Source organism: Populus nigra, chromosome 18, assembly GCF_951802175.1.
Source record: "Populus nigra chromosome 18, ddPopNigr1.1, whole genome shotgun sequence".
NCBI lineage: Eukaryota > Viridiplantae > Streptophyta > Magnoliopsida > Malpighiales > Salicaceae > Populus > Populus nigra.
The window spans coordinates 1656280-1670439 of NC_084869.1; the positions used below are offsets into that span (position 1 = coordinate 1656280).

Below are 14160 nucleotides of genomic sequence, written 5' to 3' on the forward strand. Positions count from 1 at the left end.
TGGAAAAAAAAAAAATAGGTGACAGATAGATGATGTGGAGTATGAACAGGCAGGCAGGAAGATAATTTTTCCGGAGGATTACGACTACACGATGGGAAATCTTGGCATGTCCTTGTTGTTTCCGGAGATAGAGGGATATGGATTAAGAAATCACAGTTCGAATTTGGAATGGGATTGTTGTGCTTAGAAGTGATCCAGTTGATGAATCTTTGCCTAGTCAGAACTAGGTGATGGGCCTTCACGTAATCTGACACTATTTGGGCTCTGTCAGCTGAAAAGGCTCGGCTCTTACCCTTCAAGGCCAGACTTGCTTTTAGGGTATCTAAAAAAGGAAGCTCACGCCGAGGAAAAAAAGTTATGTGGGAGTGTAAGAAGAAAAACATCTAATCAACATTATTATTAAAAAAAACAATCGATTCGAATCATGAGTTAATTTAATTTTTTTATAAAATAAACTTAAGTTTTTTTTTCAGTCTAAATTTATTTATATCCGAATCAATCAATCCCAAGTTAGTTTATAAAATTAATCCAAGTTTAATGAGTATAAAAAAGACTTTTCACCAATAAAAAAAAAATATTGTAGATAGTGCTAATAACTTTATTTTTAGAATATGTTAATTCATAAAGTTATAGTAATATTTTTCAGTATGATTCTGTGGTCACCATACAAAATTAAATTGAAGGTTTACTCCTTAAACTATGATTTGATTATGAAAAGACTTACTGATGTTATAGCATTATGCTAATTACTTTTGGGTTGAATTGGTGGTGATGTGATATGTGTCATGCTTTCAACCTCTAATAACTAAATTATCCTATGGCAGAAATAGGATCATTCCCGACAAATTAAGATTTTGGGGGAAACATAAAAATTATTTTATAAGTTTAATAGTTTTGACATGTCTTCCACTTTATTGTCCTTATTGTGGAAGCATGAAAATTAAAGGTGAGTTAAAAAATAAAAAAATTGATTAAACCGAGAAAAAAAATAACTGAAAAAACCGAATCGTAAAAAAAAACTGATTAAACTAATTAGAAAAATTAAAAAACAAGCCAGTTCGGTTCGGTTCGATTTTGATTTTAAAAAGATAAAACCGAACCGATTCAAATAAAAAAAATCAATAGTATTATAAATACTTACTTTTCAGCTTTCCCCTTCTCCTTTCTAAACCCTAGCCGCCACCCATGTTTCACAATCTTCATCTCTCAACGCAGCCCCCACCCCCATCTTCACTCTCAACCTTTCTCGCCCATGTTTCTCGATCTTCATCTCTCAGCACAACCCCCCCTCCTATCTGTAAGAAATGTAAGATGAACACAGAAGGAAGAATACACAATATGTCTTTGTAATGGCTTACACACTTAAACCAGCCATACAGTTTCTATTATATTTATAGTTGTACAATGAAACTGTAATACGTATAACAATGAAACTAATCTGAGCATCATAAGGAAGTAAACAGAGCAGGATTATTTTGAATTGATAACAGAATGGATAGGATCAAGAACTGGTGCAGATGCTCCTGGATTTACTGCTGAGTATTCTGATAGTCTAACACCCCCCCTCAAATTAATGAGGTTTTGACAAACCATTAATTTGTTTGTGAGATATTGAAACCGTTGTTTAGTTTGGCCTTTGGTGAAGACATCTGCTATTTGATCAACAGTGGAGACATGGTGGACTTTAACATCATTGTTGCAAACTTTCTCGCGAATAAAATGGTAGTCAATTTCCACATGTTTTGTCCTTGCATGGAACACCGGATTGGAAGCAAGGGTAATAGCTCCAATGTTATCGCACCATATAGTCGGTGTGTGGAGGAGACCAATTACCAATTCTTTGAAGAGCATTCTAAACCAGGAGACTTCAGCCGTAACGAGTGCCATTGAACGATATTCCGCTTCTGTACTCGAACGAGAGACCACATTCTGTTTCTTGGAGCTCCAAGAAATGAGGTTGCGGCCAAGAAAAACACCATAGCCACTAGTAGACCTTCTGTCGTCTAGGTTGCCAGCCCAATCTGAGTCACAGTAGGCATGGAATTGTAGAGGAGATGGTGTGTAGAACAAGCCATGGTTCACAGTACCCTTTAAGTAGCGAAGGACTCGCTTCATGGCCTGCAAGTGTGGAGTTCTGGGCTGATGCATATACTGGCATAGCTGGTTGACAGCATAAGAAATATCAGGACGTGTGATAATGCAGTATTGAAGTGCCCCAATGATTTGGCAATAAGTAGAAGGATCAGAGATGAGTTCTCCTTCGGTGCTGGACAATTTGGTAGTGGCTACAATAGGTGATGCAAGTGGTTTAGCTCCAGCCATATGAGACCTGTCTAAGAGATCACAAATGTATTTGGTTTGACGGAGATGTAGTCCTTTTGAACTTCTATCAGCCTCCACACCTAAAAAATAAGACAAAGAACCAAGATCCTTGACATGAAAAATGCTTTGCAGATGATGGATGAGTGTAAAAATAGCTGAAGCATCAGAGCCGATCACTAAGAGAGAGTAGTCATTAATGGATTCCTAGAAACCAAGCTCAAGAAGCTGTTGTGACAACCTGCGAAACCAGGCTCTTGGGGCCTGTTTAAGACCATAAAGAGACTTGTGCAGTCTGCAAACATGATCTGGTTTGGTGTCATCAACAAACCCTTTCGGTTGTTCCATGAAAACTTCTTCTTCTAGAAACCCATGGAGAAATGCATTTGACACATCTAACTGTCGGATGGGCCAATGAAAATGAACTGCAATTGCCAAAATAAGACGAATAGTAGTTGGCTTAATCACTGGGGAAAAGGTTTCATGGTAGTCCACCCCACTCCTTTGATCATAGCCTTTGGCCATAAGTCTAGCCTTAAAGCGTTCAATACTGCCATCTGGTCGTCTTTTAACTTTGTATACCCATTTATTCCTGACAATGTGTTTATCAAGCGGGCGAGGACAGAGGGACCAAGTGCCATTTATCATCAAAGCATCAAATTCCCTTCCCATGGCATCACGCCATTGTGGATCCGAAACTGCTTGAGTGTAGGATGTTGGTTCAGTAGTATTGAAGACTGCAGAAAAGGCTTTTAAAGGATGTCGAGTATAGTAGAATAATTTGTAATCAGGAAAAGATTTGGGGCGAGAGTGACCTGTTTTTGAACGGGTTTGAATGTGAGTGAATGTTGGCTGGACAATGGGATTGAGGGAGGTATTATCGGGGTCTGGAGAAGGAGATATTGATGAAGTGTCAATATCTACATCAGTGGGGGAGGTATTATTAGGGTCTGGAGAAGGAGATATTGATGAAGTGTCAATATCTATGTCAGTGGGATTTTGAGAATGTAAAATGGGAGAAGAAGGAGAACTATAATTGGATGTAGTAGCTGAGGAGGAATGGGCAGAATTTTGTGCCGCAAGATTTGAAATTTCAGTTGAGGGAAAAGAATGATTATCTTGAGAAGCCAGAGCTATAGAAATGTTAGATAATAAAGGACTAGATACAACTGAACTGGGAATTATCAAAGGGGTACCTGCAGCAGGAGTCATACTTCGAGATGTGGTTTGATTGGCGAGTTCCTGAGCTAGAAAAGACTTCTCATCAAAAATGACATGTCGGGAAATGTATACTCGTTTAGTTCTTAAGTCAAGACACCGATATCCTTTTTGACAGTTAGAATAACCTAAGAAAAGACACTTTTTACTTCGAAAGGCCAGCTTATGTTCAGTATAAGGCCGGAGAAGTGGATAGCAAACACATCCAAAAACACGTAAGTCCTTATAAAGTGGCTCAGTTTTATGAAGTAAAAAATAAGGCGTTTTATTATCTAAGACTTTGGAAGGTAACCTATTTATTAAGAATACTGAAGTGAGAAACGCATCAACCCAATATTGGGGAGATAGACTTGACTGGGCTAGAAGAGTGAGTCCCATTTCCTGGATGTGCCGATATTTCCTTTCAGCAATTCCATTTTGTTGAGAAGTGTGTGGGCAAGTCAATCTATGGTATATCCCTTGTGTAGTCAGAAAATTTTTAAACTGGTTGGAAGTAAATTCGCCACCATTATCAGTTTGGATTTGTTTGATTGAGGTGGATAAAAAATTTTCAGCAATGGTTTTAAACTTAACAAAAGTGGCGAACACATCAGATTTTCTTTGCAAAGGATATAACCAGGAATATCTTGAATAATCATCAACAAATAAAACATAGAAGGAACAACCACTTGTGGACTGTAAAGGGGAAACCCATACATCAGAGTGGATTAAAGCAAGAGGAACAAAAGATTGACGACTAGATGCTGGGAAAGGTTGTTTCTTAGCTTTGCCAAGTTGACAAGCAGAGCAAAAGTCTACTTTATTTAAAGGACCGCTGACATAGAGTTTATTAGAATGAAATAAATTATCAAAAACAAAAGTAGCAGGATGTCCTAGTCGGGAGTGCCAAGTGTTTGCAGTAGCTTTAACTCCAATTGTTGCCGAAAGACATGTGAGATTTTGAAGAGAATTTTGGCACCCAGCTAATGGATACAGCCCATTGTCAACCACACCTTGAAGTAGGATTTTTCCTGTCAGGTTCTCCTTCACGATAAAATCAGTAGCAGTTAATATAAAGTAACAATTATTATCTAAACAAAAACGATTGATAGAGATAAGATTGGTGGCTGCTTGTGGGCAATGAAGAATGTTGTTTAGATGAAAATTGGATTTGCCAAGGTGAAAGGTGGTAGAACCAGTTTGTAGAATTTGCAGACCTGAACAATTTCCTACAGTTACAATGCCGGAGTCATGACAGGCATTCTGATGAGTGAGATTTGTTGCACTGGATGTAATATGGGCATTGGCACCACTATCCATATACCAAACTTGATGATCAAGTGTGGCATTATCTTCAGCCACCATAGCTGCGAGATCTTGAGGAGGGAACCGACCCTGATAGCAAAGCAAAAGTCTACTTTATTTGAAGGACCGCTGACATAGTTTATTAGAATGAAATAAATTATCAAAAACAAAAGTAGCAGGATGTCCTAGTCAGGAGTGCCAAGTGTTTGCAGTAGCTTTAACTCCAACTGTTGCCGAAAGACATATGAGATTTTGAAGAGAATTTTGGCACCCAGCTAATGGATACAGCCCATTGTCAACCACACCTTGAAGTAGGATTTTTCCTGTCAGGTTCTCCTTCACGATAAAATCAGTAGCAGTTAATATCAAGTAACAATTATTATCTAAACAAAAACGATTGATAGAGATAAGATTGGTGGCTGCTTGTGGGCAATGAAGAATGTTGTTTAGATGAAAATTGGATTTGCCAAGGTGAAAGGTGGTAGAACCAGTTTGTAGAATTTGCAGACCTGAACAATTTCCTACAGTTACAATGCCGGAGTCATGACAGGCGTTCTGATGAGTGAGATTTGTTGCACTGGATGTAATATGGGCATTGGCACCACTATCCATATACCAAACTTGATGATCAAGTGTGGCATTATCTTCAGCCACCATAGCTGCGAAATCTTGAGGAGGGAACCGACCCTGATATGAATAATCAAAACGGTGAAAACAATCAATAGCAGTATGGCCAATTTTACCACAAATTTGACAAACCGGGCGGTTGGATGAAAGTTGAGGAGTAGGTGATCTGTTCTGCTGGTGTGGTCGAGAAGTAGATGAAACTGCAGACTGCAGTTTTGTGGAATGTAGAGGAGGGCCTTTCTTTCTGCCATAGATAGGAGCTTTAGATTTGTGAGCAGCAAAGGCAAAATGATTATGATCCGTGTCACGAGAAGAGTGATTGAAATCCAAAAGGTTTTCATAGCCCAATAACTCAGCTTGAAAGTCTTCAAAAGTGAAATCAATGTCACGGGATGCAAAATTAAAGGAAGTGACAAATGGTGTGTAAGTAGATGGCAGGCCACTTAGAAGAAAAGAGATCAAGTCTTGATCGTCCACAGGCTTACCAGCCGCTGCTAATTGATCTGCAAGATGTTTGGCATTTTCAAGATACTCAGAACAAGATTTGGTACCTTGAGTCAATGCCTGGAGTTGACGTTTAAGATGAGAAATGCGAGAGCGAGATTGAGAAGAAAAACGAGTCTGCAGGGCAATCCAGACCTGCTGAGATGTTTCCATTCCATAAACAGTGGAAACAAGTTTTTCAGAAAGAGATGCAAGGATCCATCCAAGGAGACAAACATCTTTCTTCTGCCAAACAACATACGCAGAATTTAATAAACCAGAGTCAAGGTTTTTTGGAGGACAGGTTTCAGTGCCATCAATGAAGCCAACTAAATCGTGTCCTCGGAGGAGATTAAGGAATTGCATTTTCCAAGCCAAATAATTGTGAGAGCCATCTAGCTTAACGAAAACAGTGGTTGTAGATGGTGGAAGAATAGGGGCAGGGGTGGGGAGGGATTGGTGCTGGCCATATGGATGATGTGGAAGCAAAAGGAAGGATCGGGTAGAAAAGCGTAAGCTTGTAGTCAGTCTGATACCATGTAAGAAATGTAAGATGAACACAGAAGGAAGAATACACAATATGTCTTTGTAATGGCTTACACACTTAAACCAGCCATACAGTTTCTATTATATTTATAGTTGTACAATGAAACTGTAATACGTATAACAATGAAACTAATCTGAGCATCATAAGGAAGTAAACAGAGCAGGACTATTTTGAATTGATAACAGAATGGATAGGATCAAGAACTGGTACAGATGCTCATGGATTTACTGCTGAGTATTCTGATAATCTAACATTATCTTCATCTCTCATCTCTTAACCTTTCTCACAGCCCCGCCCCCTCAACATCTTCATCTCTCATCTCTCTCAACCTTTCTTTAAAGCTTTAAGCATAACCTCCCCTCCTCTTCCAAAATAGATCTGGTGAACAAACCATCATTATCTTTCATCTCTCAATCTTTTTGTTGTTTTCTTTAAACATAGTCGACTAAGCTCATGGATTAACAACCAAACAACAGCTCCGGAGCCCCCCTCTCTTTAATCTTTATCTCTGTTTACTTTTTTTTCTGATTTCTGTAGATCTATTATGTATTCATTTTCTATATTTATTTACAAGGTTGTTGATTTGTCATAGTATGCTCATGTTGTGATTACTGTAATGGATGTTGTGAGAATTATTATTTTTTAATTTTCGTTTGACTCTTGTTCTTTCTGGCTTCCTGATTTTCAATTTCAGAAAACCTGCTCGATATGCTTGGCCAAGATGAAATCAGTTTTTTTCGATTTTTCCTTTTAATTAACCGAAACTAGTCGGTTTGAACCAATTTTGGTTCGGTTTTGGTTTTGATTTAAAAATGAATAAATAAATTGATTTGGTTAGTTTTTTAATAAAAATTGAACCGAACCAGAAATGCTCACCTCTAATAAAAATTGAGCACTGTATGATTATAATTGCAGCTGCTTCATAATTCAAGATGTGATTAATTAATCTTCTGGCGTCATTGAAGTTCATAACCAGGCCAAAGCACCTCGAATATGTAATCCAATTGAGTCGTAGATAGTGATTAAAATTTAAATTAATTTGCTGTAAATTAGAGCCAATATTAAATTTTATGAATACAAGTAAAAATACTAATAAAAATATTTTATTAATAGATTATGGTAAATTTTATTGGCAGATTTTTTTATCAGTACATATAAAAAAAATATAATAAAAAAATAAAAAATAAAAAAACTCGAAAAAATACGACAATGTATAATTTTTATTAATAACTTTATTAATGGAATTACTCTGATAATAAAGTTCATTCATAAATAAACCGATTGAAATAATTTCTTGGTATAAACTGCAAGAAAATTACGAATGATATTACAATAGAATTTAAAAAAGTAAATGATATTGTGATTAAAATTTAAATTAGTTGTAAATTAAAGACAATATTGAAATGTTTAATGATAAACAAATTGATTAAGCATGAGAAATAAAAATAATAATAATAATGGGAATTTAATAACTGCAATTGAACACGAATGGTAGATTCAGAGTCAAAGATTCTATCTCGCAAATTGGATTATAGAAAAAGCCAAACACACCAATTAATTTTGACTTTAATCTAATAATATTGTTCTATCCAAGTTGTCATACGTTATTCGTTCTAATTTTGGGGGCTCGTTCAAGAATTGCAAGCATTTCATTTTGAATAGATTAGCTATTTGAGAAATTATATTTGTGTCTGCCACCAAACAGAAAAATAAGTAATCAATCGTCATGATGATTATGAAAATCAATTATACTCAGCATTTATTAAACATGGTGTTTGTTCTAATTTTTTATTTTTTTTAATATATCGAGTCCAATTACATATTACGAGATAGATAACTAGAGGGATTTAGAAAGAAGTTTTTTTTTTTTTGGTTGCAGAGTCCAAACTCCTGAAATCTTGGCAAAAAGTATAGTACTGTTGCCAATTTAAGAAATAATTAAAAAACTAGATAGAAATATTTAATTGAGATACTCTTGTGTGTTTGTAGATTCTACTTAGATGAGTAGCTATGTCTATCGATCCTATATGAAACAAGTTTAGATCAGATCCCTAATTCCAACATGTTTAGGTAAATCTCTATACCATATTAAGAAATTGAAGAGTTCAGCCAAATTAATTAAATTACTAAAAATTCAACTAAGTTAATTGAATTTGATAATAATTAATCAATAATATCAATGAAATTGGTGGGGATTAGATTTCAAATCTTAAATTTATCGGATCAGCCCGTCAAACTATACCCTAATCTCTTGACTGTAGCAGTAATTACCTCCCCTTCCAATCAAATTTCCTTTTCTTAGAAGAACTTGCAAGAAATAGGACCGAATATCGTTTTTGTTGTGTCTTCTCTGCCACTTTAGTCTACGTTCTTGTTCCTTTTAAAAAAAATTTAGTAGAAATAATATTTTGGACTAGATTTCAGAAGATAATATCTTTCTCCAATAATGTTAATTAGGCAATTTACATTCATTCATTCATAATAATTTATTTCCTTGCAATCTACTTTTCTAATTTGGTTAAGAACAGGCTAATATTTATTTTAGATTATGGGGATTCATAAAAAATTATGTTCTCACAATTCAAGTTGATCGACATATTAACTATAAAAATATTTGAAAGCGCGGTTGAAATTGTATTTTTTAAATTTTTTTGTTTAAAATTAATATTTATTTATTTTTAGATTATTTTGATATTTTGATGGTAAAAATAATTTTTAAAAAATAAAAAATATATATTATTTTAATATATTTTTAAAAAAAACATTTTAAATTGTATGCGTGATAAAGACAAATTTGTGTCATGTCTTAGAACGTGTATAGTGTTCTATGAGAGTCTTTCTGACGAGACCTTGAAAGCTGCTAATGCAAGATAGTGCATGCAACTTTATACCCATCCGAAGCTCTTCATTCTTCATCATTCGTGCCTTGAAAATTGGAATTTCTTCGTCACGGCACAAGGTTTTGAAGCCTGGGGCCTCTGGTGGCATTCTAAAAATGCGATTACAAGAATGCACAGACCACTTGGGCACTGTATGGAAACACGTGGCTAAGCATATATCTTATTCTATTCACATGCACGGCATCAACACATTAGAGAATCAAATTATGTAGAATAAAGAAGAAGTTCGAATTTTATTTATTCCTTGTGGGAAGATATGATTCGGTTGTCGAATAATCTATTCGAACCAAGAGTGGAAATTAAAGAGAAGAATGAAAAACAAATTCTTTGTTATGGCAGAAAACTAAAGAAAAGTAAAAGAACCTTTTTCGTGTTCTTCTATTCCTTTCAAATCATGACGGTCCACAAGTTTTTCTTGCTTATGGTCGTATAAATATAGTTATTAAACTTTGAATGGGAGTCAACTTGTTGATTCAAGCATTTTTAGATTTGAGTTTCATTTTAAATTATTTAATATGGATTCAGTTAAATATAATTAATTTTAATTAACCCGGTCATTTAATAATTTCAAACTCTAAACTAAACCAGACCTCAAATAAGTCTGAAAATTATAATTATATATCCCTGCAACTGTTTGAATTAAATAATATACACAAGGATCAATAATAATTAATAGAATTTTTTTTGTTGGTTTTCAAGGACCCCAAAACATTAAGAATCCCTATCTGGATTGAATTAAAATTTGGAATTGAAACTAATATCTTGATAATAAAGAAACAAAGAAAGGATAAAAATGGTTAAGTTTAGATCCATCAGATTAAGATTTGTTTTCAATGAAATGATAAAATATTTTGACATATTTGTGTGTGTGCTGGATGTTAATTTTAAATTGGGAATCATCGAATAGAAAGCCCTTTCACAAAAATTATGTTTGCATTATTATGTTCATTATACAAAATTCCATACTTAAACGAGTATTTTTTTTTTTTAGAATAAGTCGATATATTAAAAGGGCTAACCAGAAGATAGCCAAAACAAGATACACAAAAGAAAAACAAAAAAGAAAAGAAAAGAAAGTCACAAAAACAAAAAGCAAATACAAAAGGAAAGGAAAAGAGAGTCAACAAATACATAACCTAAAAAGAACATCAAGATTGGAGAAGCTGATACACCATGCTTAAAGCCTTGATTTGGTGTTTGACCAATCTATAATACCTTCAGGCCCCATAATTAAAGTAGTGCCAGTAGCCACGAAGAACTTATCAATAGACTTGAGCCAATTTGAGAGGCGATAAAGAATTAAGGAGAAACTGTCTTCGAAGGTTGCAGCTCCATCATTGAAGATTACTTTGTTCCTCATAAGCCATATACTCCAGCTAACACAACAAGAGAGCATAGACCAAGCCTTACGCTGGAATTTTCCAAATACTAGGTTGGGCCACTGATGTAAAAGATCATCCACACAACAGGGAAGGCAACCACTAATACCCCACCAATCCAAGAATTTCATCCATAATTTCCACACTAGTCTACAATGAAGGAGAAGATGATTTGAAGTTTCAATCTCATTTTCACAAAAGATACAAAAGGCTTAATCAACTGGGATTATATTGCGGCAAAGTAAGAAATCCTTAGTGCATAATCTATTCTGAACAGCTAGCCAAAGAAAAGATTGAACCTTAGGAGAGATCCTTTTTTACCATATCGAAGCCTTAAAAGTTCTAAGCCCTGGATTCACAATTCTGTCAACAAATAAAGAACAACTTTTAACTATATAACCCCCATCTGTTGAAAAGGACCAAACTTTCTTATCTGAAGTTGTTGCCTTTAGCCGAAGCTTTCTAGAGATGAGAGAAGGTAGACAACCTGCTCAGTTTTAAAGAGAAACAATTGTCTCCTCCAAGATAACTCCCACTTCCATTCCCCTTGCTCCCAATTTCCCATATCAGCAGTATTAGTTAGGTCTAATTCAAGAGATTGATCAAGAAGTACACTTGAACACCATAAAATTAGGGGCATTAAAAAAAATTTGTTCCTTTATAATATTTATATTATCTGAACTATTAACCTGTTAAAGCTAGTATGGTACTTTCAGTCATGGATATAAAGGGATTGTGAAACATTTTTCAGGTAGGTGAAAAGCCAACTGCCGTTACACTCCTTTTTTTATTTTTTACTGTAAAAATTCAGATCAGTTTACGCGCACCTCAATTAATCCCTCAAAATCTTGAAATTAATAACAATATAAGTCTTTAGTAATCCTAAAATTTATAATATTGAAACTGATAATCTTTAAAAAATAAATTCAATATCTGAGTAATTAAACTATATCCACTAGAGCTATTATACCCATCTTCTTAATTAATAAATAAAGAGTGAATTAAACTTGAATATTGCATATAAATAAAGGGGATACAACGAGAGTGAAGTCATACCTGCCTGTTCTGAGGAGTACAAGAGAGACAAAGGTCGAGGGTGAATTAGTATAGCATCCAGGAAATCAAGTGCCTTTCAGACCAAGGTACTAAGGTTCTTTGCGTACTAGCTAGTTTTGTCTTGTTAGTGTTCAAGTTCCTTAATTTGTTCCATTGATTTTGCTTCCAAACACAAGGAATAATTTCATGTATGATTAAATAAGTTGCCATGAGATTTTTTTAAATCGAACCCCAAGTACGGCAATACTGATTATTAACTTGCTTGTAATTTATTTTAGTACCTTTTCCTTCTGCTGCTTAATTTGAACTTTGAAGTTAATTTCATTACTAGTTAATTACACTTGTTTATTTGTCACATGATCAGAAAACTTCAACAAATGGGAGAAAACGATCGATTAAAAAGCCCTTCAATTCCAATTGAAAAGCTGCGCCAAGATATTTTAATTATTATTCGTGATGACTTGGAGACTAGCTTTCGGTCTCAGCAGTGTATCTATGAAGTTCCTTCAGCACTTCGTGATCGAAAGGTAGATGCCTACACTCCTCGAGTAATCTCTATAGGCCCTATTCATCATTATAGCGAAAAATTGGTGGCTATGGAAATTCAGAAACGGAGACATCTGAAAGAATTTTGTAGACGGAGAGTGGAAAGGGAGCAAGATGAACTTTTGGAAACACTTCTGAGAACCATTTCAGGTCAAGAAGATCTCATACGCCGTTGCTATGCAGCTGATTCCTCGAAGCTTAGCGGCGATCAGTTTGTGATGATGGTTCTGTTAGATGCTGTATTCATCCTCGAGCTCTTCTTGAGGAATGAAGAATACCTGGGTGATAACAGCAAATATCAACACGATTTTATAATAGGCCAACCCTGGTTGAGAGCTGCGATTCGACGAGACTTGATATTGCTTGAAAATCAGCTGCCATTCTCTACTCTCAATGATTTATATGATTGTGCAATGAGCAAGACCGATTGCAAATCTTTCGTAGACCTTTCCTGCCGGTACTTTGATAAGTACAAAAAGAATTCCGAGCCCGGCAAAAAAATTCTACATTTCACAGATTTGGTGAGATGTTTTCTATCATTCAAGCACCCGGATTTAAAAATTGACAGGGCAGAACCGGTAAAAACTCTTTACAGCGCAACAATGCTGCAGCATGCAGGAATTAAGTTCAAGCCATTGCCGAATGTATCCCTGCTTGACATTAGAGCCTGGAAACCTCTCTCAATAGATCAGACACCGCTTTCAGATAAGGAAGGTAAGTTACTTATGCCTTCCCTTGAAATCGACAACAATACCGAATGTCTCCTCCGAAACCTCATTGCGTTGGAGCAGTTACATTATCCAGGAGAAGAGTACATTTGCCGTTATCTTAAGCTACTAGATTTTCTAGTGGATCTTGAAAACGATGTGGATTTGCTCATCGAAAATAAAGTTATTGTTAGCAAGCTAGGTGACAGTAAAGCCGTGGCGGAGCTTATTAACGGACTTTGTCGGGAAATGGTAGAAGTTTCTTCCACTTTTGACCCTCTGTCCAAACTGCTGAATGATTACTATGACAGCTCCTGGAATAAAAACAAGGCGTACTTGGTAAGTGTATACTTCAAAAATATTTGGACAGGAACTGGAACTGTTGTTGGATCTCTCATCCTGCTCGTCACCGTGACACGGTTTATCCTATACCTTCTGCGTTATTAGGTCACTACGGTTTCTGGAAAAAGAGTGGTTTGAAGTCTGTAACATATATAGTTTATCACTTCTGTTAATCGTGACGTGTGTTGCGCCAGTGCTTGTAGATTTTGTTTTTCGTTTGATGTTATGAAGTTTCGTCATTCGTGCTGTAATTCTTTTACTTCATGGTTAATAAATAATTATGGTTCGCATCGAAAGTCTACAGCTTGACTTGTTAAGAATTTTACCCTCTGTTCAACGGCACAAAAAACAAATGGTGAGCGGCCCGTGAAAACGAGCAAAACCAAGAAGGAGCTCAAGTTGGACGATTGGACATCTTCTCTTTAATTTTAATAGAGATTGTAATTTTTCTAGTTTAACGTGAGTGTTCGGCCAGCTTGCATGTATCTTGATTAATCTTACAGGTCCTGAAATTAACGACCATGTAAGCCTTCAGTGGCCATCATATGAGCAACCATAGAGCTCGAACCTGAGACCACAGAGGGAGCAAACCTCTTGGTCCCAAACTCTTACCACTGGGTCATCACCTAGTTGATCATTCAATGGCATTGGTTAATTTTTTAAAAAAAAAATACAACTTTTATATTCATTTAATTATATCAATTATACAATTCACCACATATATATACTAGTATATTGATACATGCTCAGCA

The 14160-nt window shown here is 35.5% G+C and overlaps 1 protein-coding gene across 1 annotated transcript; it reads left to right on the forward strand.

Annotated features, from left to right (window-relative positions):
• The first annotated feature begins 11795 nt into the window (after positions 1 to 11795).
• LOC133678325 (UPF0481 protein At3g47200-like) lies at positions 11796 to 13704 on the forward strand. Its single transcript, XM_062100616.1, has 2 exons — positions 11796 to 11899; positions 12178 to 13704. Exon 2 carries the CDS (start codon positions 12191 to 12193, stop codon positions 13511 to 13513), a length of 1323 nt encoding a protein of 440 aa, XP_061956600.1. The 5' UTR covers positions 11796 to 11899; positions 12178 to 12190; the 3' UTR covers positions 13514 to 13704.
• The last annotated feature ends 456 nt before the right edge of the window (positions 13705 to 14160 follow it).

Bases quoted from the DNA above. Each gene is read 5' to 3' on its own strand.
- LOC133678325 (XM_062100616.1), top strand. From the start codon at position 12,191: ATGGGAGAAAACGATCGATTAAAAAGCCCTTCAATTCCAATTGAAAAG.